Genomic DNA, 25,861 nt, shown 5'->3' on the forward strand with positions numbered 1-25,861 from the left:
GATTAATCATAAAACTTTTACAAATTAACTGCCACCTATCCCCATGTCACCTGTGGTGGAAGCTGAGCCAAGGAAGGAGAGGCTGGTGGGAGACTCCCAGCCCCGTAAGGAAACCAGCCTTGGACCAGAGGGAACGGAGTGTGGTGTGTGAGTGGAAGCACATGCAGGAGGCATGGTGAGATCCCATGGGATCAGGCACAAAGGACTAGGGTAGCTGGGTAAGAAAATTAGGGACGGTGAACTCACTGCAGGAGAGAGGCAGATGAAACTGATAAGAATGTCTGGGGCTGAACCTCTCTCCTTCCCACTGCACACATGCTGCTCCTCGATAAGATTGATGTCGGGTCACCTGATGTTAGGGTAAGGGAGAGAGCAGAACACAGGCAGGGACTTCTTCTGGGTGGTGATGCACTGGAACTGGTTGCCCAGAAAGGTTGTGGATGCCCCATCCCTGGAGGCATTCAGGGCCAGGATGGATGTGGCTCTGGGCAGCCTGGTCTGGTGGTTGGTGACCCTGCATACAGCAGGGGTGTTGAAACTAGACGATCTTTGAGGTCCTTTTCAGTCCCAGCCATTCTATGATTCTAGGAAGAGGCAAGGGAGATCTGGGGACACCTCTGCTCTGCAGCCCAGGTCTCAGTCCTAGCAGCAGTGAACAAACCTACTTTCAGGTGTCCAATCCCTTCCAAGGTATGTCCACAAATGCTTAAGACTGTCCCACCACTGAGGACAGACAGATGCCCTGGTGTCTGAGGGTCTGGTCCCTTGTTAGGACTCTAGGTGACACCTAGATCTTTATGCTACAGCATAAAATTTAGGTGGTGGTGTTCACTATCGCATATTTAGGAGAGAATTAGACTGTGGTGATGTATAGCTAGAAAGACCCACTGGTAGAACTTTTGGTGTATGCATGTGCAACCTAGTGCAATTTGAGAAATCAGTGAAGAGGTTTGCCCTATGTGCCTGCACTCATGCAGGGAAAAAACACAAAACCTGTTTGTAGAAAAGGCTTTGCTCTTTCCTTTGGAGTAATGCTTTCTCTTCATTTTTCCCCTTGAGAACCTGTCTCTTGCAAACAGCAAGAATTAGGTAAATGTGGTTATATAGGTTCTTCTCCTGCTGTGAAGGCATCACTCATGCAACTGATCTCTTGTACTGCTGGCCAGTCCTCTAGGTTGCCAGGAATAACAGGCCGACATGTGGGGATGCTGCATCCAAATGTAGCTCCATGAGCTGTCTAGGAAGAAAGGCATTTTGATCTGCATCTGGAAGAGAGATTTTAAATCTTACCCATGTTATCTTTAATTTATTTTAAGTGTTTTTGAGAGAAGTAGCTTTAAAACCTCCAAGTAGCTCACTGTAAATAAATCTTAACAAATGGAATACTTGTATTTTTAAATCTGTAGTAGAGTTGAAGGATGTTTTGTGCAGCTGGAGATACGGGAATTACAGCAGTGCTTACCTTCATCTGCAGCACAGGCAAGCATGATACAAATCTTCTTATATAAGCCAATAAAAATGTGGTATGCCTGGGCAGTAATGTTTTCATCTCTCATAAACTTATACTTTTTAGATTCATTATACTGTTACAATCACATAAGACTAGTTCATTGATGGATCCCAGATAGCTTCATTGGAAATTTTTATAGGCAGTCATGATAGATGAATGATTGCAAAGACAGTTCTCTTGAGTTATATTCATTCTTTGAGAAAAAATATCCTCTGTTCTCTGTTGCCTACTCATTTTAATAAAATGATAGCTTTTTTAAAAAAATGTTATAGCTAATTAGTTAAGTTACAAATTGCAATACATAAATAACTGTGGCACATTGGAATGTATTACTTTGTAATAAGAACAGTCACTCAGCATAGTTGCAAAATCGCACATCAGTGTGTCATTCTGGCAGTTTTCTACATGCAAGCTGTCAGCCTCTTTCCTGAACATTTCAGTAACAACTAATCAACTGCAAAGCAAAAGCTCATTCTCAGCTTATTTATTAATTCATTTCCTAATGTCATGCTCCTATCAGTGGCACTTTTTTTTTGTCTGAAAACAACCTAACTAAATCTGAGGAAAGAATATAAAGGAGGGTTATATCAGAACTGAGGCATTTGGAACTAATGGACTGCATGCTGCCTCTTCAAACTTTGCATGCACTCCAAAAAAAACAGAGACTGACTAATGGTAATTAAAATCAGACAGATATTTGGTAGTATTTTGCACTGGAAGAATAAGCAAAACCATTCTTAGTTCATAGTGAATAGGTAGGATGGAAAAAAAAAGGAAAAAGAAAAATACATACAAAATAGTATTGGATTAATTTAAAGAATTAAAAATAGAAGCAGCTTTCATTCTTTGAGTTACCTTTCAGGCCCTTGAGTAAAGCTGATGACATTTCTGGACAAAGGAAAATCAATAGCATGTCACTTTTAGTACCTACTGAATGTTAGGTAGTTAATAATTTAAAAAAACAAAAAATAAAAGAAGAATGTTTTTTCCTTGTGCCAGAAAAGTAGCCAAGTTCAGTTTTCTGTTGAGTATTGCTTTGCAAACTCACTCTCAGCGAATTAAAATGGCTTCTCCTCAACTGAGAGAAAGTGCCTTCAAATTGCAGAGCATCATTTTTTGAAAGCCTTGGTATGAACCACGTCAAAGATGTTTTAAAAAAATCTCTGTCTTTCAAAGATTTTATTAGATTAATAGAATTTGATCTGATCTTGAAGAGAAAAAGGGAACTGTGCCAGCAGCAAACCCAAGTGAGAGTGGTTGTGCTTGCTCAAGCACTTGACTGCATTTCAGCTCAGGGGAGTCAGTGCAGAGTAGGGCCAGTGGGAGCGATGGTGGCCTGCACAGCCATTGCAGGCTGGCTGTAATTTGCACCATGGAAAGTTTAGGTTGGATATTAAGAACAACTTCTTCTCAAAAAATGCGCTGAGACTGTGGCAGAGGCTGCCCAGGGAGGGGGTAGAGTCTCTGTCCCTGGAAGTGCTCAAGAAACGTGTAGATGTGTCACTGAGGGACATGGTTAGTGTACATAGTGGTGTTGGGTTGATGGTTGGACTAGATGATCTTGAAGGTCTTCTCCAACCCTAATGATTCTATGGTACAGCTGCATAGCTGTAGCAGCCACCTGCAGCATTTCTCCCTGGACAAATTCCTCTGTCCTTCCATCTGACTCTGCCAGCAGAAATTTGTATGCTTACTGGAAGGCCTTATAGTGATCCAAAGCTCAGGGAGACCAAGAGGCAGCATTTGGGGATCACATCTGCTTTGCTGTGCAAGGGCTGCTCTTTGTTCTTTTTCTGTCTTGGACTTCCACTTGATCTGTTTTGCTGCTAATATATATCATACAAACTGTTTTTCTCCTTTTCCAAGTTTCAGAGTTTTGGAAGGCAGGATGAGCCCCGGAAAGGTGCAAATCATTTCCTTGTACCAGCCCCAGTACTCACAGATGCAGTGCTGCTCCCATCTGCCTTTGAGCAGCTCATGCCAAACTCCATCTCTGCTAAAACTCACACTGCAGCCAGCTGAGACTTTGGTTCCCTCCCAGCCTTTCCCTCCTTTCCTCGTCCCAGAAAAAAGGACAGCTCCAAGTTCCAACAGAACTTGCCTCAGTTTCTGTTCATCCATAACCTTCACATCAGTGTTTAGTCGAGGGCTCTGTTTCGGATGTCATGTATGCTACATCTGCAAGTTTTGGAGGAAAAGGAAATGTTTTTGTTCCACAGCTATGTGAGCAGTTGCACCATACATCAGAATAAGTGCTGCTGAGGAATGAGAATACAGCAGGACACCCAGACAGACAGCCTCTAATTTGTGTCTCTCCATTATTAAAGATGAGATTTGTCATGCAGAGACACCGCATCCGGTGACTGGGTTTTCCCATCATTCTGAGGGACCTGGGAAAGTGGTTGTGATGACAGAGATAACACCAGTTAGAGCTTGCATCGAGGCCAGGCGTGTAATCTGCACTTTGTTTCTCTCATTCATTTCATCAGCTGGCAGAGTGGAGGAAGGGCTTTGTTCACGTGTGCTATATTGCACCCAAACCTTTCTCTTGTTCTCTTTCCATTCTACCCCTGTCTCTCCTCTCCTTACTTCCCCTCACTCACTCGCTCTTTTTCTCCAGTTGTCTTATGCTCCCTTCCTCACTTGCATTTTCTTTTCCATCTTACAAATGCATAACATAGGTTTATGCATTTTCTTTATGTCCTCTCACCGTTTAATTTTCCCCATTTTTCATGCTCATTCTCTCCCCTGACTGCATAATGCAGCACAACAATAGCATGGCTAATCTCCACTCCTACAAAATGCTCTTCTTTTGCTCTGGACTGCGCTTCCTCACAGTGCCAGCAATTTTTGACATGCGTGTCCATTAAGCAGCTGGCAGTCCGTAGGTGAATCTACAGGTGAAACTATAGGTATTAACCATGCTAAAGAGATCTTGAAAGTACAACCTGTTCAACCTGAGCCGCAGTGGCAAAGCAAAGCCGTCTGATGGTTGAATCCTCTTAAAGAAGGAGAGATGCAGACAGGCAGCATGAGTAATTTTAAGAGGGAATTTAATATGCCATCATCGGTCTGATGTCAAGCAACGGTAAGTTAAGGGGTTTTTAATGGGCACATGAAGTAGTGTGAGGATAAAGCTGAGATCCTTTTATGTCTGTGAGCAGAGGAAGCCATTCTGCTGTATCACAGTCATGTGCATTAGTGAGAAGATAAATGGCCTGCAACGTTATTCTCTATGAACCACGTATATCTGCATTTAAATTACAGAAGTGAGGTCCACTCGTGTGATAATTAAATTTTAATAAAATAAGAATAATTTATAACATTAAAATCCACTTCATAATTGAGTGAGATAGCTAACCCCCACACAGCTTCAGTACACGGTACAGTTCACACATTAGCTCAAGATTTTCTTCAAAATGCTGAAATCAACATCTCATGTGAGGGATGTGGATGCTTATTTTAAGCGCTGAGTTAGAAAATTGTGGTTTCTAGAAATATATGCAAAACTATTGCCAAAATAAGCATTCAGAAATTTGTTTCAATATGCAGCTGCATATAAACACAGTAATTAATATATACTGGGTAAATTTACAACATCTTTTCTCACTCATAACAGTGAGATTGAAGTTGCAGATTTCAGACAAAGACTCAACAGATCTTTAAACTGCAGCCAGGGCTCAGCAGAAAGCTGTCTGGGTGACCAGATCTGCTGCTTGGCTTGGTCTTGTCCCTGCTCTCCTGAGCTCTTTGATGGAGGGAGCGTTGTTGGGATCACCCTCCTCTTCCAGGTGGAATTATTACTGTTGAAGACTTGCAGTGTTGAATTCTGGCATGCCAGCAGAGAGTTAAACCAGTTTTTAATGTTTTCAGAACACTTTCACACCTTTCATTTATCCCTGTAGTCCTGCAGGTAGGGAGGGAGAGAGCTGTTCTACCTGGCTTCTGGCTAAAGGAACGCAAGTGGGGATTTTGACATTTTTCTCAGCAGAAATCAGTCAGTGTCAGCTTCACACTTCTCATGCCATCAGCAGTCATTCACTGCTCTAAATGCCATGTTTATCTTGTGCAGCAGGAGATCCATGCTCCTTCTGTCTAGCTTCTCCTCTCAAATAAATCAATTGTTTTTCCCTCTCTCCTTCAGCTGGGGTGATGCTGGTCCCTGAAAGGCAGACAGAGGATGGGTTTGAGGAGCACTTTGGCTTGAACTACTTGGGACACTTCCTGCTGACTAACCTCCTCTTGGATACGCTGAAGCAATCAGGAACGCACAGTCACAGCGCTAGGATCGTCACTGTCTCATCAGCCACCCATTATGTAGGCAAATTGCACCTGGACGACTTACAAAGCAGGTACCAATCCATGTTGGGTACTCACTGATTTTCAGGAAGAGTGTGCAGAATAAATTGTGGGGTTTTTAGTGCTGATTTTTCTTTTGTTTTGTTTTTGTTTTTAATTAACAGTGCTTCTCAAGCAATTGCTTACAACTCGAGCAAAGCTTGCAGTCTCTTATTTTGAACCTTGAAACCTTGTTTCCTTCCCAGCGCTCACATTGCAGCAATGGCTGCGGTGCTGTCTGGACTCTTCACTGCCTGATCACAGAGGTGGAATAAAGGCGATGTTTTAAAATGGCTGGGGTGAATGCTAACAGGCTTCATCATCACATGAGTTCTCTCCTGGGCTGAGCAAGTGCAGAGCCCTCATCCTGTCCCCAAAGAGTACAGGCAGATGCCTGTGGCTACCCACCTGGGGCTGGCTGAGTGCAGGGCTGAGAGAGGGGCCGGGCTGTTGCAGGGCTGCCTGGCCACACCTGCCTGCCCTGCCTCGCAGCTTCCCTCAGCCCACATCCTGTCTGCCACTTCTTCCTTCTGGGCATCCCTGCCAGCTGGCACCTGATGCGCCCTGCTCCATCCTCACATCCCTCACTCGTCATCTCCTGGTCCCCCTCCTCTGCCATGGCCCTTCTCCATCCTCCCCTGCCATCCTCCTCAGCCCTCACAGGCTGGCCAAGGGAAGCACTGCAGATGCTCTAGATGTCCTTGTTCATTGCAGGAGAATTGGAGTAGATGACATTTAAAGATCCCTTCCACCTCAAAGGATTCTGTGCCCAAGTCCTGCTTCTTGCCTGTGTCACCCTCTGCACTTACCTGAGGAAACAGAGAACAGGCAGGTCATTGAGATCCCAGCGCTTTGCATGTGGCCTAGCAAGGTCCATGGAGCTGCATGGCTGTATTCTTCCCAACTACTTTCATGTAGGAAAACTGAGGTAATATCTATGGGATGCTGGTAACATGAGGAAGACATCAAATGATGTGGTAGATATCTCTGTGCAGAATTATTTAACAAACTGAGGAATTAGCAGGATAACTGAGATAATAGATCTTATGATTGCCACATGCAATCACATGTGGAAGTAATGTGCTGATCTGACCTGACCTCAGATTAGATCTCTCTTCTGATGGACTCCAAAGAGTTGCTACTTGCACGAAGGTACCCTGGATTTTGTCCTGCAGAAATTCTGTCTCAGTCCTTTGACAAGGACTTCAGCAAGTCTGTAGAGGCACTTGGCCCGAGGTTTCATTTTGGAACATAGACTGAAATTAGAGGGCCGAGCTGTTTTCACTGCACACATTTTACATATGAATGCTGCATTAAGCATATCAAACTTTATGTTAGACTTCTGATTACATACTACAGCATCAGTTTTATTACAAGCACATTGCTTAAACTCTGCAGGGTTGTAGCAGTTTAATCTCTTGCTTGTAAAACAACTGCAGGAAATTATCCTTACTCTTCACTTGATGTCTATATTCATCATTTCTGATGTGCATGTGTTGAATGGCACCATGCAAGGGAACTAAGGAGGAGTGTAATTAGTATTTCTTCGGGGTAAAGTGCAGAATGCAAAATTAAACGTGGTTGTTCCGTGGCTCTAGATAACAGTAGTTTCTTTGATTATAGCAAAGCCTTGTACTGTGCCTCTTTAGACTAGGATCATCCTTATCTGTGATTCATTATTATTAACTCATATTATAAAGGAACTAGAGATGTTTTAATTAGAAAAATTCAGGCTGAGCATGAACATGACCAATCTTATGAAAAGGAAAAAATACGCACCGGTGAGATTTGCAGCTTTTGTGCCAAATCCTTCCCTTCTGAATTTCAGAGGAGGACAGACTCTGGCTAATATTGTGTTCCCTTTCCCATGTGGGTACTTTCAGTGATTTGCAGGAGACGGGAGAACCTGCTCCCTCAGGCACCTCAGTGGCTTCCAGAAAGGACTGTGAACTGAACTTCAAACCTCTTCTTTGTTCAGGTGGAAGAAGACAGTCCTGTTGTTTTTAACCTAGCTGTTGATATGCCCCTGCGCGGGTGAATAGTTTGCTATTTCATAACTGGTCCTGCTGCACTCAGTGAGATTGCTGGTGCATTCGGGTACATTTCCACAGCGTGAGTGAGTGGTTTGGCAGCCCTGGAAGGCTGCTGCAGAGTACCAAGGCATTGCTGACACTGTGAAGCCTTGGAGTCGCCTTGTGATTTAGAGTAGCGTTTAGAAACCCTGATGGATGCACTAAGGACGTCCATGGCAAGCACTGTGATATGACAGCATCCCATGGACTGACACAGTTTTCCAGTGATGGCATCCCTCATTTTTGTATCTTTTTTAAATGCAAAATCTTCCTTAAAAAAAACTTGCACTGGCTTTTCGTTATCTTGACTTGTACTGACTTACTGGCTGTAGTGCATTTCATAACTTGGGTCTATGTTCCTTGATTGATGGGGAGTCCTTACCTTGCAGGAAGGCAGCCAAACAATTTGGAGTCACTTGTTCACATTGGAGAAAGGGAGCTATACTCTGTGTTGGAGAAATTACCAGTGGCAGCAGACTGAATTTTTACCATACTCTTGTCCCATTATTTCTAGATTTTGGTTGGGCTAGTATCCAAACTGGAGGTGAGTAATGGTGGCAGAGGAGGGATCTATCCATCACATATGGCAGAGAAGGAAAGGCAAAAGGACTTTTAACATGAAGGAGAAAGTAAACCATGTTGCAGTTCTCTGCTTTACCACAGATTTTCTGTGCAGTCATTCTCCCACTCAGGAGACCCTGGGTTGACAGTCACAGTTGTGGCCATCGCTCCCAACTTGCCTTGCTTTTGCTTAATGTTCAGAATTTTGGTCTGAAGCCAGAAGTCAACTGTATCACAGTAACTACAGGGCCACATCAAAACAAATAATTGTCAAAATGTCTTACTTGGGAACAGCATTAAAGGCAGCTTTTGCTATTCTGTTCCATATTTCCTCTTTTGTTTGCGTTCTGCCATCTTACCAGTCTCATTTATCCTATGTTTTCTCTTTTCAGCTCCTTTTTGGTGGGAGTGTTATCTTACGTGTTCCTTGATTTTCCTTGTGCACTCAATTATTTTTCTTCCTTTCTTATCTCTCTTCATGCTTGCCTGCTTGATTTCTGAATTTGCAGTTTCACTTTCACCTGTATCTTGTCACTTCTTTTCTCTCCATTGCCTTTTCCCTCTCTGTCTCATTTTTTTCTCTTCCTTCTTCATCTTATTTCTGCTCAACAGATTATATACGACTCTCCATTTCTTTTCTGCTTATCTTATCCCCCCAACCCCAGTCCTATTTCTCACCTATGTCATTTTCCCTCTTTCCCACCCATCCTCTTCCCACACACACTAGTGAAAGAGACACAGCATGGGTACATCAAGGCAGGACAGAGCTTGTTCCAAACTGGCATGGCATAGCTTGTTTCATGTGTGTTATTGAAAATGCAAACGCACAAGAGCAGTGACTGTTCTCCCAGTTCTTTTGCTGAAGGTTATACGAAGAACATCAAACACCTTTGTGGTCTTTTAGATCCAGACCATTTTCAACAGAAATCACGTGAGTTGACAAGGGCATCCCTAAGGCAAATCATTCTCCTTCATCCCTACTTCGAACACTGCTGTTTTTGAGGAGGTGAAAGTTTAACAGAAAATCTACCTGCAAGCATTTCAGCGGTGGTAGTCTAAGCAATTGCATGCTGACATTTTGCACCACAACAGTAGAACACCTTAACTGTTATGTCCTTTTCTCCTCCTCTGCCTGCTTAAAATGCTTTCTAAAGTGAGGAAAGAAAAAAGTACGGCTATGACAGAATAAGGTCATCTGGCTTCAGAAAACATTTGAAGAATGTTGTGCCATCCCCTCCATTTGAGGTAGGCTTGAACAGAGAACAGGAGTTCACGGTGCGCTTACCAGGCTAGGAAGGAAGGCACTCTTTCAATTATTCTACCTACCAAAGTAAGAAGGATCTTCTGGAAAATGAACCAAAAAAGACCTTACTCCCTTTCCCAGGTTGTTGGTCATACTTGAACATGCATCCTTTCCCAGGGGTTAGCATCGCCGTGTGTTCTGTCTAGCTCTTTCTCCATGACTAACAATTCCTTTCATCATCTTCTCTTTTTGCATGCCAAATAGGCTCTGTAATGCTGTGAATCATAAATTTATGAACTCCCCAGCCATAGTAATACAGCTACTTTTCTGGTTCACATCGCCTGTATATTTAGGAACAGTTAGTCACACTTTTTTCTGCTCTCTTTCCTCTGCTCTGTTACTATGAAAGGAGATGACATTTTTTTTGTAACTCTCCAAGCTGGTACAGTCCCCAGATAATGTCTGTGTTTCTTCACTGTAACCTTAGTGCATGAGTCATGTCAGAGACAACTGAGATTGAAGTGATAGGAATTGCGAAAATCCTCAGTTGTCACATTTGTGTCCTAAATGTTGTAAAAATTGGGCAAAAAAAAAAACACCTGTGCAGGACCTGGGAGGATGCTGGGGAGATGAGGCAGTTCCAGTTAATCTCCTCTTGTAAGGTGTTTCAGAGAAACTGCCACACACAGTGTGGAAAATCTGTCCTGCAAAGCGTCTGGAGGCTTCCTGTTCTTCAGTAGTGTCCTTCATCTCTTCTTGAGCATATGTGGTATTTGCTGGTAAATGAAGTTGCAATTAGGTTTGGGCAGAAAGATGAGAGTCATGTGATACATATTGCAGAGATTTTTAAAATATTGTCCTCAGATAGCAACAAAAAATTAAAATCTCACATTATTTTTGAAAATATGAATCCATTTTTCAAATAATGTTTTATTTCTAGTTTCTCTGTAATTGCCCTTAAAATGTACAGTCATTCACATTTTGAAGTATGTTGTTGATCAAACTGAAATTGCAAACCTTCAATTTCTAAGCCATTCTGTGAGAGTAAAGTATCTTCATGGTTTCAAATGCCATTTTTTTAAGATGGACATGAGTTTAAATCTTTTTGTTTGTTTGCTCGTTTGATAGCTTGGTTTGGTTTTAGTTTTGATTTGCTTTTCTTCTAAAGAATGGTTTGATGAGTCAACATTTTTTCATAACTGTTTTGATAACTTTCCAGTAGGTTCCTCCCACACCTTTTATGACTGATCTATCACTAGTAGTTTCTTAATTCTCTGACTGGAAGACATTATGGAATATATGTAATATATCTTCAAATGAAAATGAAAGCAAACTTGAAGCTGATGTATTATAGTAGTTGCGTGGTAGTACTCTTTACTTTCCAATTCTGTAATGATTAAGGAAAATTTGAAAGAAGAAGCAGGAGGGATTTTAAATATTACCCTTGTATTCATTAATCCATTTTATGCAGTACAGTTACATATAAAGAGCAATGTTACTGCACTGATGCTTAATAAAATGCTATGAAAACAACAGATATTGTAATCATAAAGGATTATTCTAGTCAAAAAGATAGATACGTGTAATTTTAGATTTTATTTCATTAGGGAAATATATGGGTGGATTTTTTTTTTTTTTTTTGGAGTTATATTGTTAAAACAGCTGCCCACAATGACTTCTATTGCATATTCTTGCTCTATTTGCAAAATAAATCACATTCCCTTGACAGAAACCAATACCAATTACAGCACACTGCTGTATTCAGTTAGAAGTATCATTTCTTCTTCAGGTTTCCTGCTTTTCACGCCTACGGCGTGGCAGTAAGTATTCCAGTGCTTAATGCATCCACATAAGTGTATTTCAGTCCTTCTTTGCAAAAAGCTTGCACTATAAATGCAAAAGGATTTGCTGCTTTGTCAAACGATTCTTTGCTTTTGCAGCAGTTAGCGTTAATTGTGAAGTACTAGCGAAGGCTCACATCTCAAATACTATAAGTTCATTAAAAATAATAATTAACAAATAGCTATTAGATTAGAAGATCAATTCTCTCATCAGTTGAAAGGTAGAGTTTTGGTTCACAAACAGCCTATCTCTCCCTCATGTTGCAGATTACAGGTGGTTCCAATCCATTCCTGCAGCTGGTAATGAAGAAATATTTAATTTGAGATGTCAGCTTTAGAAAGCTTTATTTACATTTATTGGTATATTTTCATTCCATTTAATCAAAATACTTTTAAGGTTCATTGGTTTTTGAAGAACAATGTCTGACTACTATCACGCCCGACTTCAGTGACTTCAGGGAAATTAAATGTAGCTACTTTATGTGTCAAAATGTTAAACTCCTTGTCTAAAAGAGATTAATGGTCTTAGGAATGCATTGTTAATAATGCTTAATGATTTAATAGGACAAAGTGTTTCTGAACTAGTTCAAAACTGTGACACGCTCGAAGATATTAGATGTATGGGTGTTCCTGCTATTCAGCCTCTCTCTCTTTGGTGGGCTGAGCAGGTGAAAACTCTTCCATGCAGTGCACAGGACAAGGATCCCATAGGCACATTGTTTTCCAGAACGTCGGGACGGCTCAGTGATAATGTGAAAGTTAATGGACTGCACCAGTGTGACAGAGAAGGCGAAAGGGAATTGCAGAGAGGACAGAGTGGAGACAGATTGTCACTCTTGAGAGGTGAAGGTTAGTTTAACATCTCCCTCTGAGCAAAACCACTGATGAAAGCGAAGTGAACCTTAAAAGCTTTGGAGTTCAGGTTCTGGACAATTATTTCTTTTAGCATTCCTCTCAATTGCTCTAAATGCCACCAGCCTCATAATTTCTTTTCAGCAGTATTGACCTTGGAGCTGCATGGTGTACCTGGGGAGGATGGTACAACTGCCTGTGAACCCCCAAGAATGATGTGTTAAGGGAACCAGACAAAATGCACAGTGTGCCATGCATGCTTCTTGTCTGGGTTCACATCTGCTATTGCTGATGGTTCTTCACAAGCACACATCTCTGATACCACAACATGCATTAAGGATTACAAGGTGAAATAGGAGACAAAGGCAGATTTCTGCCTCTGTAATTAAATATGATAACTCTTAAACTTTGCTCTGCTCTCCATCCTAAGCTCTATTCTTTCAGTGAAGCAGAACATTCTCCATCCAAAAGCAGCATGATTACTTGAAAACATCTGTGCAGAAACACCATTCTTTTGTTTAAAGAGTTTTCTTTAAAAATGATTTCTATGAAAAATATACTTCCTAAATTAGATAAGGAATTGTAAAAGTCAAATATGGTAGCCCCCAGCAGTTTTAGCATTGCCAGAATGCCTTACAATTGTTGTAGCTTCACTGAGACTGGCTGCACACAGCACTGTCCCAGCCACACAAGGAGATCAACTGATGTGCCTGCAGCTCACAGTGTAGTGTAGGAGCCCTTAACAGTGATGCCAGCTGTAATACATCACTACAGAAATGTCCACGTGAAAGTAGTGGCTCTTCTCCTTGACGTCTTTTCTTTCATCAGCACAAAGTAGGGAGTCAGAGTCTGATTTTGATTACAGAACTCTGTTCACGGTGTTCCAGAGTGATTTAACATTGGGAGATCAAATAAATAAATAAATAAATTCCAAACCAAAACCAAACAATTGTAAGGCAAGATGGCAGAGAAAGTGATTGCTGTCTCTGTGTCTTACGGAACTTTGAGATAACCACTCTGTAATGCTGATTATGGGCCACTTTGGATTCTAGTATGTTCCTAGTTCCTTGCAGTTTGGGGAGAGGTTTCTGTAGCTATTGTAGCTCAAGGGGAAACCAAACTAATACAGTGAAAAAAGACTGTGGCACAGCAATCCTCATGCAGTGGAAAGAAGTGATTCATGGGGTTGCTTTTACTGTATGCTGAAGTTCTCTTGTCTGAGGCCTTCCATCTTGTGCCATGCCGTACCATGGGTGCAGAAAACTTCCACTTTTTAATCTCTCCTATACCTGTTGGCATTTCAGTTGTATTTCTTCTTTAACCTAGCTGTCTTCCAACAGAGACTTTTCATGATGAATAGCTGACAGTCTTAGTGAGGTTGTTTCTCACAGTGTTTTAATTCATGCACTGGGTGCATGAGTTTAACCTCTCTGTTTGAAGCTCTGATGTTCTTCTAGTCAGCACATAAAAAAACTGCAAAAAGTAGAAGTTGTAAGATTGTTTCAACAAACAAAAAAAAACCAGTTTTGAAATTATTTTTGACTGCCAGAGTTGATAGAGTTGCTTCTCTGTTTTGACTGTGATGACACAAGATTTCCCACACAGCATTGTCATCTTGGGGGTGAAAATGTACTTTGCTGTCTGAGTGCACATCCAAGCCACTTTTCCCCTGTAAGGCAGATCTGTCCTGCAGCATGTCAAATATTTGCTCTTGCAGAACACATTCATCACTTTCCCAAGTGCAAGGTGGTGCAGTGGGTTCAGCCCATCACAGAAAGAAACTTTATATTATCTTCATATATGGTCCAACAAGTTTCATGCAATATACCTAAAATCTGCTAGCTACATTTGATAAACTGTGCAGGATTTGAAATGTCAGCACTTTAGTATGCATAACCACACTCTAGAATTCCCTTTCAGTCCCAGAATGAAAAGCTGGTCTGCAGAAGGCTACACCAACTTTAATATGATGTTATCAAAATAGAAATAAGATTTGGAATTATGTTATTACTGGTCCTTTTTGGAGCCCTACGTGCATTGTTGTAGAAGCAAAAAATCATAGGAATACCCCTCACTACCTTCAACTTGAAAGCTCTGTTGCAGGAGAGCTGAAAATCCTTCTGCACAAATGTGGAGAGAGTGTTACAGAGCTCCTCTTGATATAAATCCAAGAGATAATGTTGAAAGACATCTGACAATATTTAATAACCTAAGATCCATGTTATCCAAGATACAGCATAAAAAGATGTGTGTCAATGATATTTCCCAATCACTCAAGGGAGGCACAAGGACACAGAATGTTCTGTTTTCTGGCTGCAGCAATGCAACAACTTGCTTACTTCTATTTATTTATTCATTCATTCGATGGAGATTTTTAATTGAATGAAGAGAAACCATTATGCTCAAATATCACTTCAGATATTAGCCAGTACTTAACTCTGCATCTTATGAGCGGGCTTCAGAAAAATGCTTCAGAAGGGGCAATTTATTTCCTTCTTTATAAAGCACTATTATTTCTGAGAGAATGGAATTACAGTAATTACAACTTGAACTCATCATCAATATTTAAAATCAACAACAGCAACAAAAAAAATTAACGCCCATTATTCACAAACCGAAAAATTAGATTCTTTTAAATGTAGTGATTCTGCTCAGACTTTGAGATGACCAGCCTCTGAGTCAATGCTTCATACGTTTCAGAAGTGTGTTAAGCACAGAGGAATGGAGCTGCATGCAGCAAGGCAGTGAGTAGATCAGGAGAGCTCTTACCTGCCCGCCATAGGAGGAGGGATCAGCCAAATGTCAATGATGTTTTGATTCCATCTGGCAGTAATTCCAGTAATTCTATCTGACAGTAATGCCCAGAATGACAAGCTCCTGATTGTTTTGCTTTTTATAAATATTTGTACAGTAAAGACCTTTCTTCAGTAAACATAGTCCTTCAAAGACAGTAGGCTAATTTATGTTCACTCTGCATTTCCTACATGCCGTACACAAGGAACGGTCACTGAATGCTGCGTATTCGTACAGCTAACCCATCTACTAGACTTGTCTTCTTCCTTTCCAACATGTCCATCAGAGGTTCCTGGAGGCCCTAATGCTTGAACCTATATTCATTCCAATTATAACTGTTAGAAGATTCAGTGGGAATATGCTAAGGGGTAACTATAAGGAAAGTCATAGTAGCATCAATTGTTAACAGGGCAACTATTTAAAAAACATAACTCTAATAAAATATGAGTAAGTAGAATAATAGAATCACCAAGGTTGGAAAAGACCTCCAAGATCATCTAGTCCAACTGTCCACCTACAACCAATATCTCCCCAGTAGGCATGTAAACATTTTACATTTTAGTTCTGTTTTATTAATGCACATTTGTTTCTTTCAATTTGCAAGATACTGTTTTTTGGTGGTAACTTGGTAGTTTTTCCAACTCTCTTTTCCATCTCTCTGTATTATTTTTTTCAGACGAAGGAAAAATCACAGTTGATGAGGCTCAGCAACTATGTTCCTGGCGTAAATATATATAGTACTGTCAGGAAGTCTGCTTAAATCTATTAATTCATATTTAGGACTCAAGCTTTGGTTTGTTAGAGAAAAAAAACTACTTATGATAACCAGAAAAGACATACCTATATTCTGCATTATATTTCTATAGTTGCTTTAATGTAAACCGCAAAATCTTTCAAAAAACCTTGTGCTGCATTCCCCAAAGAAAGGAAATTTAAGACTGTGAAATCTTTATGAGTTCTTAATAATAGTCTTTCATATTCTTGACTAAGTAGCGGTGATGATATATTGCAAGATTAATACATAAATCATTAGGAGACTTAAGTCATTTTAATACATCAAGTCTATGTTTTGCTTAATTCACTGATTCATCCTAAGGCATACACTGAAATTTTGTGTGGCCTTTCATTATAAGCCCCAGCATGTCACCCACATTTTGCATCACTTGTCTTCTAATGGAGCAGATTGCAGTCTGGTTGTTCTGCAGTTGGATCTTAATGCACTCTGCCCTCCAGGCAAATTAACACACGGGAAATTGGGGAGCGTGGTGACGGCTGAGGGGAAGATGACACATGCAAGAGCAGTGTGGTGTGAGGGAGGTACAAGTCACACCACATTGCTAGCTGCAGCCGAGTTATACATAGCTGTGTGCTGCTCAGGGCAGCCATTGGTCCTCCGAGCCCATTGCTGAAGCAAGGTGCTCTGTGGAAGGGAAAAGATGCTGCATCCATTCCCTTCCACATGTGTGCACAGTGCCAAAGCAACTGCTAATGAATGAAAAAAAGCAGAATGCAGCGTGGGAAGCCTGCATGCAGTGGGAGTGAAGGCAGTGGTCTGTGCTGAGCAGCAATTTTGCTTCCCTGTTTACTCACTAGGGACCTTGAGCTGACTTCGTGTCCTTGACTAAACCTGGTATCTCCTGAAATGAATGGGAGACCTCTACAGCACACAGACTGACTATAGCAAGCCAAAAAAAGAAACCAAAGTAAGCCTAGCTGCCAGGGGAAGTGCTAAACATGGATCCGGCTTTTGGAACTGGAGAGCAACAGACTCCATGCTTAAATATCTAATTAGCCACCACAGGCTCCGCTTTGAAATTTGGCTTCTCATTACTTTTCACAAGTACATTGACCCAGCATGCTAGGGAGACTGCTACTGGAGAAAACACCATGGGGATGAGCAGTAAAATCAGCTTCTGGTGGAAATAAAGAATAAAATCAGCACACCACAAGGCATTCTCTCACTCCACAACTTAATACTTATTTATTTTGTTCTGGCATAAATGCAAACCAATCCCTTTCTCTTCTTCTTTCAAATTTTTTGCAATGATAAACTTTTCAGCCTACATTGCAAAACATTCTTAAGCCACAAATAATAACTTCTGTTAAAAATCGACCCACGAGAAAACACATACCCTGCCTTATCCCAATTCTTCATTCATCACTATGGAATTGATGATGAAATATTATTTAAAAGGAAGAAGAAGGTCTTGTGCATTGCTACTCTCTTGGCTGGATTTCAAAGCAACTAATTAAATTCTGTCTGCCTTAGCTCTTCCTATGGTTTTCCATTAAGTGAGTTGGGCATTGTCCTATTTTATCTGCATCAACATGGCAAAATGCTGCAGGGCAGCAACTCTGAGGGGAGACTGTTTTCTGTTGTAGGAAGAGTGGTCCACAGACAGCCCCACTCACACAAGTGGGTGGGCATGAGCTCTTCCAGGTTCTCAGTTCCAGACACAGCTACTAGTCTTCTTATACGGGCAGATAGTGATAGTACAAGGGGGAATGGCTTTAAACTAAAAGAGGGTAGATTTAGGTTAGATGTTAGGAATAAATTCTTTACTTGGAGAGTGGTGAGGTGCTGGCACAGCTTCCCAGAGAAGCTGTGGTGCCCCATCCCTGGAGGCACTCAAGGCCAGGTTGGATGGGGCCCTGGGCAGCCTGAGCTGGTGGGGGGCAGCCCTGCCCATGGCAGGGTTTGGGGCTGGGTGGGCTTTGAGCTCTCTTCAGACCCAAAACATTTTGTGATTCTATGTCTGTATGATTCTGCCTGTTTGGCCATCCAGTTAGGAGGCAGATATTCTCATACTGAGTGCCAGCCTACCTTGCTGTTAAGTACTGGAACTCTAAGTCCTCAGGAGTTCCAGCATCACTCAGTATCCCTTGGGCAATGGTGTGCCAATGCAGTCTGCTGGTAAGCTGCCTCCTGCTGTGCCTCGGTTGGCTTCTTATAAAAACATTTTTTGCAGACAGCTTTTATAGCCTTCAGAATAGGAAAGCAATGTAGAAATGCACAGTGTCAACACTACTGTTTTGTTCAATAGACAAATATAACATCATTCAGTGTACATGGAGAACATAAAGCACCAAGAGAGACTAGTTTCAGATGCATGGAGTTTAAATTGAGATTATTCCATGCACGGACTACATGTATGTGCATGAGAGATGCAATTATGATACAGGTACAGGAGCGTATTCCTTTCTCTTTTTCTGACTCATAAAGTCAAGACTGAGTCTAATGAAGTCAAGTGAGCAGCATTGATTTTTTTCTTCCAAGATGATGTTTTATCAAAATGAACCTAGTAAGACAAAGTCTCATGAGCAAAACAGTTGTTCAGTGTAAATACAACAAAAACAGCCAATTATGTGCCACAGGTTATTTCTCTGTCTTGAACAGTCCTGTGGTGCCAGATTCCTGGAAAGCCAAGAGTACACACACTGAGGAAATGAAAAGATAGCTGGTAAACATTGTAGGAGTTCTGTCAAAGTGTCTGCTCTTAATATCCAATTTTATGTCCTTTCTATCTATAGTATGGTACTGAAGTCTGATTTCCTGCTGCCTTGAAAATCATTTGCATCTCTGCTCTGGGATATAAAAGGCTTCTGTACTGATTGCGTAGCTTTTTATATCTTCTGAGCACTTGTGTTTCTCCGACATAGTTATCTATGCAAAGTACAAGGCTTTTGAGGATCCAACTCTTGTAGCTCGTGCTTCATTGCCACAAGGTAAGAAGAACAGCAGTGGCACAAAATGTGGGAACATGAAGTCATGGGGACTGCCTTCTGATGGTTACTGACAGCCAGGTGTGACCCAGGTAGAACAAGTCCAAGCAGTCTTGGCCCTGCTTTCCTGTGAGCTCCTGGGCAAAATGACTCTAATTTGATATAGGAACTTGTCCTGAGCCCTGGCTTGGGGTTTGCCTTCATCCTGGTGGCAGCTACTGCCAATTGGCTGCCAGAGGTGACTGGGAGGGCTTCTCATGGGGAGTGTAAGACTTGTCCTGTTACACTGCATGCGACAGGAGGTGGTGGCCGAGGATCTGGCCCTTTGGGTTGCAAGGGCTGAAATATACCTGAGAGGGGTGACATTTTGAACATCTCAGATCATAGCATGGACATCTCTGAGGTATTAATAAGGTAATTGCAGTTTCCTGACTAATGCCGAGTCACATTTTACGTATATTCATGCAGTGACTGTTCTTTATTCCAAAAATAGCCCACTTTTCCACGAGGCACAGGTGATATCTTTATAATGATGGAGCTGCATTACCCACAGCTGGTTCAGTTGGTTGGTGCAAGGACTGGTCATGATCAGCTGTCTGTTTTCATCCTCTCTCAAGTTACATAATGCTTTTGCAGCCTGTTGATGTTTTGCTTCCAAAAAAATAGACTAGGGGAAAAAAAAAAAAAGCCAAAAAAATAAATAAAAAGAGCAGGATGCACTTGAAGTTCAGCACTGTTGTCTTTTACTTCCTACAGCTGAGCTGTAAGATTTACCATCATGTCGCACAGTTTCCGAATCCATTAAGACAGCCTAACAGTTAAATTGCTTCTTAGCTCTGCAGAGTCAGCCTGTTAGCAAGCATGCAGTGGTTTCTGTGAGGTGTACAAGATATTCTGAATTTGGTATTAAACAAGAATGGGGTAACAAAAACCAACAACAGCAGCAACAAAAAGGCCAGGATGAATTTTCTATTAATTCAAAATAAAAACTGCGTGTAATAACAATCACAGAAAACCAGCAGCAGTAGCAGACACTACGCCTGTCTGCACAGGGACAGCAGCAGCAGCGTTGCTGCTCTGCAGGGCTCTGCAGATCAGGAAGGGATGGGGATGGGGATGGGGATGGGGATGGGGATGGGGATGGGGATGGGGATGGGGATGGGGATGGGGATGGGGATGGAAATGGGCACAGGAATAGGGACGGGGATGGGGATTGGGATGGGGATGGGGATGGAGATGGAAATGGACACAGGAATGGGGATACAGATGGAGATGGGGATGGGGATGGAGATGGGCATGGGCATGGGCATGGGGGTGAGTATGGAGCCTGTTGCTGCTGTTTTAGGCACCTGTCTGCCTTACCTATGAGCTGGATGTAACGTTAGGAGCTACCTCTGGTTCTGACAAGCACACATGCATCAAATAAGGCTAAGTGAAAGGCCCATAGTAATTTTGAGAGGGAATTGTCAATGCACAGGAATTTGTGGGAGTGATGATGAGGCCCCTATTGGAAGGAGTGTTTTAAGTGTCATACTTGCTAATTTGCCTGGAGCTAGCCTGCTTATTTCAAAAAAATATTGTTGTCTGCATGAAGTGGAACCCATCTAATCAGTGGTTCTTGAAAAGTTGGACTTGAAAGAGAGGCAGATTCAGCATTCGGATCATACAGGATGCTCAGCAGGTGGTTTTGCCCTAACTCCTAGTGTTTGTGTGCCTTCGCTGTACCTTGTCTGGCAGAGTGAGGCAGCCACCTTTGCTCTGAGGGCTATGTATGACATAACTCTGGTCGTGCTGACAGCCACTCTCTTTGCCCCGTCTTTACATCCATTTCTAGTGTGTAACCTGGTGTCACCAGGGCAGGTGCAACCACTGCCTTAATTATCTGTGCTGTGCCCAATATGGGAGCCTTAATCAGAAGCTAGCAGGTCATGCTGCAACACAAATAAAAATAACCAGAAGCAATATGATGGAGACAGATTTACTGGTTGGAATATGGTGAGCGTGTGTAGGAAAAGTATAGTGAGGAATGGGAGGGTACTTGAGGGCCTCCGTGTGGTGATATTCTGCAGATTGGCACCTCAGTGCTTTCTGTTAAAATACATTGGCACAGTGCTTCTGGCAGGTACTGTGTAAATTTGTATTATTTTTTTCATAAATCAGACTTGGTATCTTATGGAATAATCGTTGGAACTGCAGCAAACAGCACTCCTGCTACTGCCAAGCTCTTTCTGGTGGAAAAAGACTCAGTGTAAAGCTGTTTATTTGCTGGCTATTGCCAAATTCAATACATTGAATGTTTGTGCAATTCTGTTTTCTTCCCAATTCTTTCCTTTTCATATGCATATCCCACCCTCTTTCTTTTTCTCTCATATACAGATGTTCGTATTCACCCCATGGAGCCTATGCCCAAAGCAAACTTGCCCTTGTGTTATTTACCTATCGACTACAGCATCTTCTGACTGCAAATGGAAGCCATGTGACTGCTAATGTAGTAGACCCTGGAGTAGTGAATACTGAGCTCTACAAGCATGTCTTTTGGGTTGTAAAAGTGGTCAAATGGATGACTGCCTGGCTATTTTTCAAGGTACACCTTTTTTTATTTTTTTCCCATCATTTTGTTGCTTTATCTCTACTTTGTGATTGCTGCAGTCAGCATGGAGCTGAATATGTTTCAGAGTGTGTTATGATGTTGTATTTATTGCGCTTTTCTGCACTGATGAGACATGTAGCATTGACAAAGACAAGCCTTGCCCAGAACAAACACTTATGTGGAAAGAGAGCTCACAGTGAGAGGAGAAGAGTCATATCCCTTTGTCTGTAGCTCTGCCCATGCACTGACTCTCTCCACTGATCTGTCCCTGTTGCTGCACGCATGGCAACAAAACTGCATTCTAACACAGAGCCAGAATATGCAAAGTGTTCCAAGGAAATACCTCATATGTCCTGTTATGAGAAGCAGGCACGATCTGGCACGATCTGCATGTATGCAACATGTTACAGAGAAAAGGGCACAGGAAAGAAGGAAGCTGTACAAATAAAAAAACAGTTGGTGGGAATTGGATGTATTTCCTGGTGGGCATTTGAGCTAAGGAATATGGAGGAATGTTCATTTAGGTCTTCCACTCTAAAATGTGTTTGTAATAGTATATGATTTTCTGTCATCTATTTCTGGTCTACATTAGAAAACTGAACATTGTTTATAAAACTCATTCAAAAGTGAGGCAAACCCATTCAAGGTTAACATCAAATAATGTTTTGTACTGGTATAAGTAAATCAATCTGAAATCAGTTTAGCTGCACAGGTGCACTGTTCTGATGTGAAAAAGCCTTAGAAGGACTTGTGCTGAGAAAATGTACTCTTTCAGAACACAGTTTTGGATTAAATGAATGGAAACTGATTTCATTAGAGCAAATTAAATATCCTAATTAGGATGAAGTATTTTAGATCAAGGGGCATGTTCCACAAACCAAATTAATTTTAAACTTTGATATGGAAATGTCACTAGCTTTAATTTCAGAAATGAAACTGGAGGGTGGAAGAGTAGCTGTAAAATAAGATGCAAACAAGCCCATATTTTAAAAAAAAATGAATGGTATCTTCTGAGAATACCTTGAAGATTGCAATAAAATTGTAATAGGAATGCTCATAGTATGTTGCGCATTCTTAAAGAAGCAGAATACAGCATTGCCAAAATGTATATGTTAAACTTGTTTTGCCTCTTGTGAATGCCATTTTAAATAGCAGTCTCTAGTTATGGTTTTGTTTTTTAATCGGACCAACTTCAATTTGCTAATGTTTGACATAGGTGTTTTGATGGTGTGCAGCATTTACTGGAGAGCCACAAAATTCTGACAAAACCCTGCGTGTCTGAGGGTGAGAATTGAATCTCTTGTTTACAGCACTTAAGTCCATTCAATTTTATTGGTGTGCCAAGGGAGACATTTTTGTATTATACCGACCGTGTTTAGAAACTTAATGGGGTGTCACTGAACACATAAAACAAGAGTGGATTTATCACAAGAAGGAGTCAGGTACTTAGAGCTGTAATAGTAATGCTGACTGCAGTTCCTGATCATTTTGTATTTTTTTATGTGTGATACCAGTCAGAAGGAATACTGCATTGCAATGGGTGAAGGACAGATAAACTGACTTGAGCGGAAGCACTATGTGTGTACTGCCTGAAAATCAAATGCATCTACTGTTTTTTTGAGTCAGGATGTGTATCCTGAAGGCTTCAGTTACGGAGGCTGAGATCTTTATATTTCTATATAAAACTTGTTCTGTTTTTCCCATGCATCTAAGAGAAGAAAGAGGGAAACTTTACTGGCACTCTTCTCTTTTACTGATTATCTCCCTCAGGCTTTGGACTTACAGCTCTAACTTCTACTCACTTTTGTAAACAGGTGTTCAGGTGTCTGCTGTTGGTCTCCTGCACTAGAGTAAATTCGCCTTGAGAAAAATGAGAAAGCAAGTATAGAAAAATTCAACTGTCAGATAATGCTAGCTGTGAGTAGGAGTTACAGGTTTCTTCTCCCCTGGAATTTCATTCCCGAATGCACCTATATGAGTATTCCTTCTAGGATTATGGCTGCAAAACAGTGAAAATGAGGTGATATCTCTTTAATCATATTGGCCAAACCAACTGTTGTCACCCTGAAGTATTCCAAAGTGGTTTCTAAATGTGCACAGGAAATTGCTTCACCTGCTGCAACCTGGCACTCTTGACAGTAAACATAGCCCAGATCACTCTGGTGAGGAAATTCATCATGGATTTATCATATCACATTCTCTCAAGAGAGAGTCAGCATGTTGTTTGATTTCATTCCAAATTGTGTCAGAGCCTCCACTACCTTTAAATCTGTTTCTTCCTACACTTTGGTCCCTGTGGCATTCAAATCAAATACCACTTTGGGATTACAGCATGGCCCTGGCTCTCGTCGTGTTGTCGGTGAGACGACTTGGTGTGGCAGGCAGGGCTGTCAACTCAACAACATCCACCTCGGAGCTGCCTCGAGATATTTAGACACCTAAGCAAATAAACCTACAGCTTTACAAACAGGCCACGATACGTACATGTAATTTACTCAAAGTTTGAACAGCTTAGGTTTCTCAGAACTTCAAAACATTGTCTTCTGCTCTTCGTAACAGCTCGGAAAAACTTTTTGTCAAATGTGTTTGTTGGTTTTTGTTTTGTTGTTGTTTTGTTCTGCTGTTTTGCCCTGACAAACTGGAATGAGAAGCATCCTGTAGAAATATGATAGGCCAAGATACAGGAGCTGGTGGCTGTCATAAAAATTGCAAAGCTATCACTTGCCTTTTAGAAGCGGTGGCACTGCTCTTCCTCAGGAAAGTGATAGTGATACTTGTTCTTTAAAATTCCATTTTGAAAACCTTTTTTCTACATTTTTAATAAAAGGGAATTGCATTCGTTGCATGCAAGAGAGAAATTATGTTTATTCTTCAAAAAGCAAATTGATTTCTACCCCACGACCGCTCAGTAAATAGAAGCTGACGAGCTGTCATGATTATCTGTAGAGTACAGTGAAAAATGTTATCCCTTAGGAATTTTTAAAATAAAGTGATCTTCTTTTTGAAGAGAGAGCGTCCAAACCTGTGAACAATAACTAATGAATAAGATAATAATAGACCAAAAAGACATTCATCAGGCATCAAATTGAAATGTAGCCAGCTGTGCAACACACCAGTTTTAGTGATGAGTAGTGTCCAAACTGGAAGCCTAGAAGGTACCATTTCCTTCTCAGATACCTGTTCAGCTATAGATGCTGGATATCCATTTCTAAGCCAGATGACCTTTGCTTGTGATGCAATTAAAATGCCTTAGAAAATAAATAAAGAAACAAAAATTGACTGTCATAATGTCCAATATTAGGAACTGTTTTGCGACTTAAGGCTTCATTAGGCTATTGATGGAGAAATATTTCTTGCACAGCAGTATTGTAATCTCCAAAATCTTCTTTATGACACACTTGGTGAATGTGCTATTATCAAATATATCGAGTCCTTTCAACTCCCTCAGATCGCTATTTAGAAGGCATCGTGGAAGGAAGATATCAGGTCTTCTCTCAGCTGTCATTTACAAAGATGTAGAGCCATATAAGTGACTATTGACTGACAAACTGAAAATGAGTTAGATGAGTGACCTGCCAGCCTGTAAAAGTGAAGGGAAAGGCAGAATCAAGAATACAGGCTAGAAATCAAGCAATATAAACCAGCTCATTTCTTTCATCTGTCAAAATAAGCTTGCTTGTGATTTTCCCATAACATTTTTAAAAAAGAATATTTTCAATCTGCTACTAAAAAACAGGATCTAAAGAACCGGAATTCATCATTCATGCCAGATGACATAGTCATGCAGGTCTTATTGCAGCATTTCTTATCCAGACTGTCCCTTTGGCACTCTGAATGTACAAAATTCATTTCATCTTCTTCCCTGAGGTGTCAGAAGACAAAAGCATCACCACACAATAACACCAGCTCTACAGAACTAGAATAATTAAATTCTGCAGCTGAAACCAGCAATTCATCAGCACCAGCATTTTTGGTTCATATGAGCATGTGGTCATCATGTAAAAGTAGTCTGGAATGTCCTCAGAAATCGAAAATTCCTTGCATAAACTTGTTAATTGTGGTTAATTTTTGCAAAAGGCTTTTCAGATCAAAAGTGGGATTCTGATCGGACTCAGAGAGATGGAAGCAATCCACATTATCCCAGTACTTTAAAAGCAGGTTCTCTTTTTGTACGTAACATTCAGGGATTTAAGCTTCAGGCCTTTCATTCCTTGTCAGAGCCATAGGACTTCTTTTTTGTCTAATAAATATTTGATTGTCTGTACAACCATAGAACAGTTAGTTTTAGGGGGAAAGATGGAGAGACTCACCTGAAAAGGAAAATGAGCAGTCTGCCTT

At 41.1% G+C, this 25,861-nt stretch overlaps 1 protein-coding gene across 1 annotated transcript in view; it reads left to right on the forward strand.

Annotated features, from left to right (window-relative positions):
• Nucleotides 1–25,861, forward strand: part of DHRSX (dehydrogenase/reductase X-linked) — a 162,353-nt gene that overhangs the window by 111,841 nt on the left and 24,651 nt on the right. The window contains exons 5-6 of the mRNA XM_031596141.2: nt 5,655–5,862; nt 21,310–21,517. Of these exons, the coding sequence (XP_031452001.2) occupies nt 5,655–5,862; nt 21,310–21,517 (416 nt within the window). The remainder of the gene's footprint in view (nt 1–5,654; nt 5,863–21,309; nt 21,518–25,861) is intronic.

This window comes from Phasianus colchicus, chromosome 1 (assembly GCF_987193195.1).
Source record: "Phasianus colchicus chromosome 1, bPhaCol1.hap1.1, whole genome shotgun sequence".
Lineage (NCBI taxonomy): Eukaryota > Metazoa > Chordata > Aves > Galliformes > Phasianidae > Phasianus > Phasianus colchicus.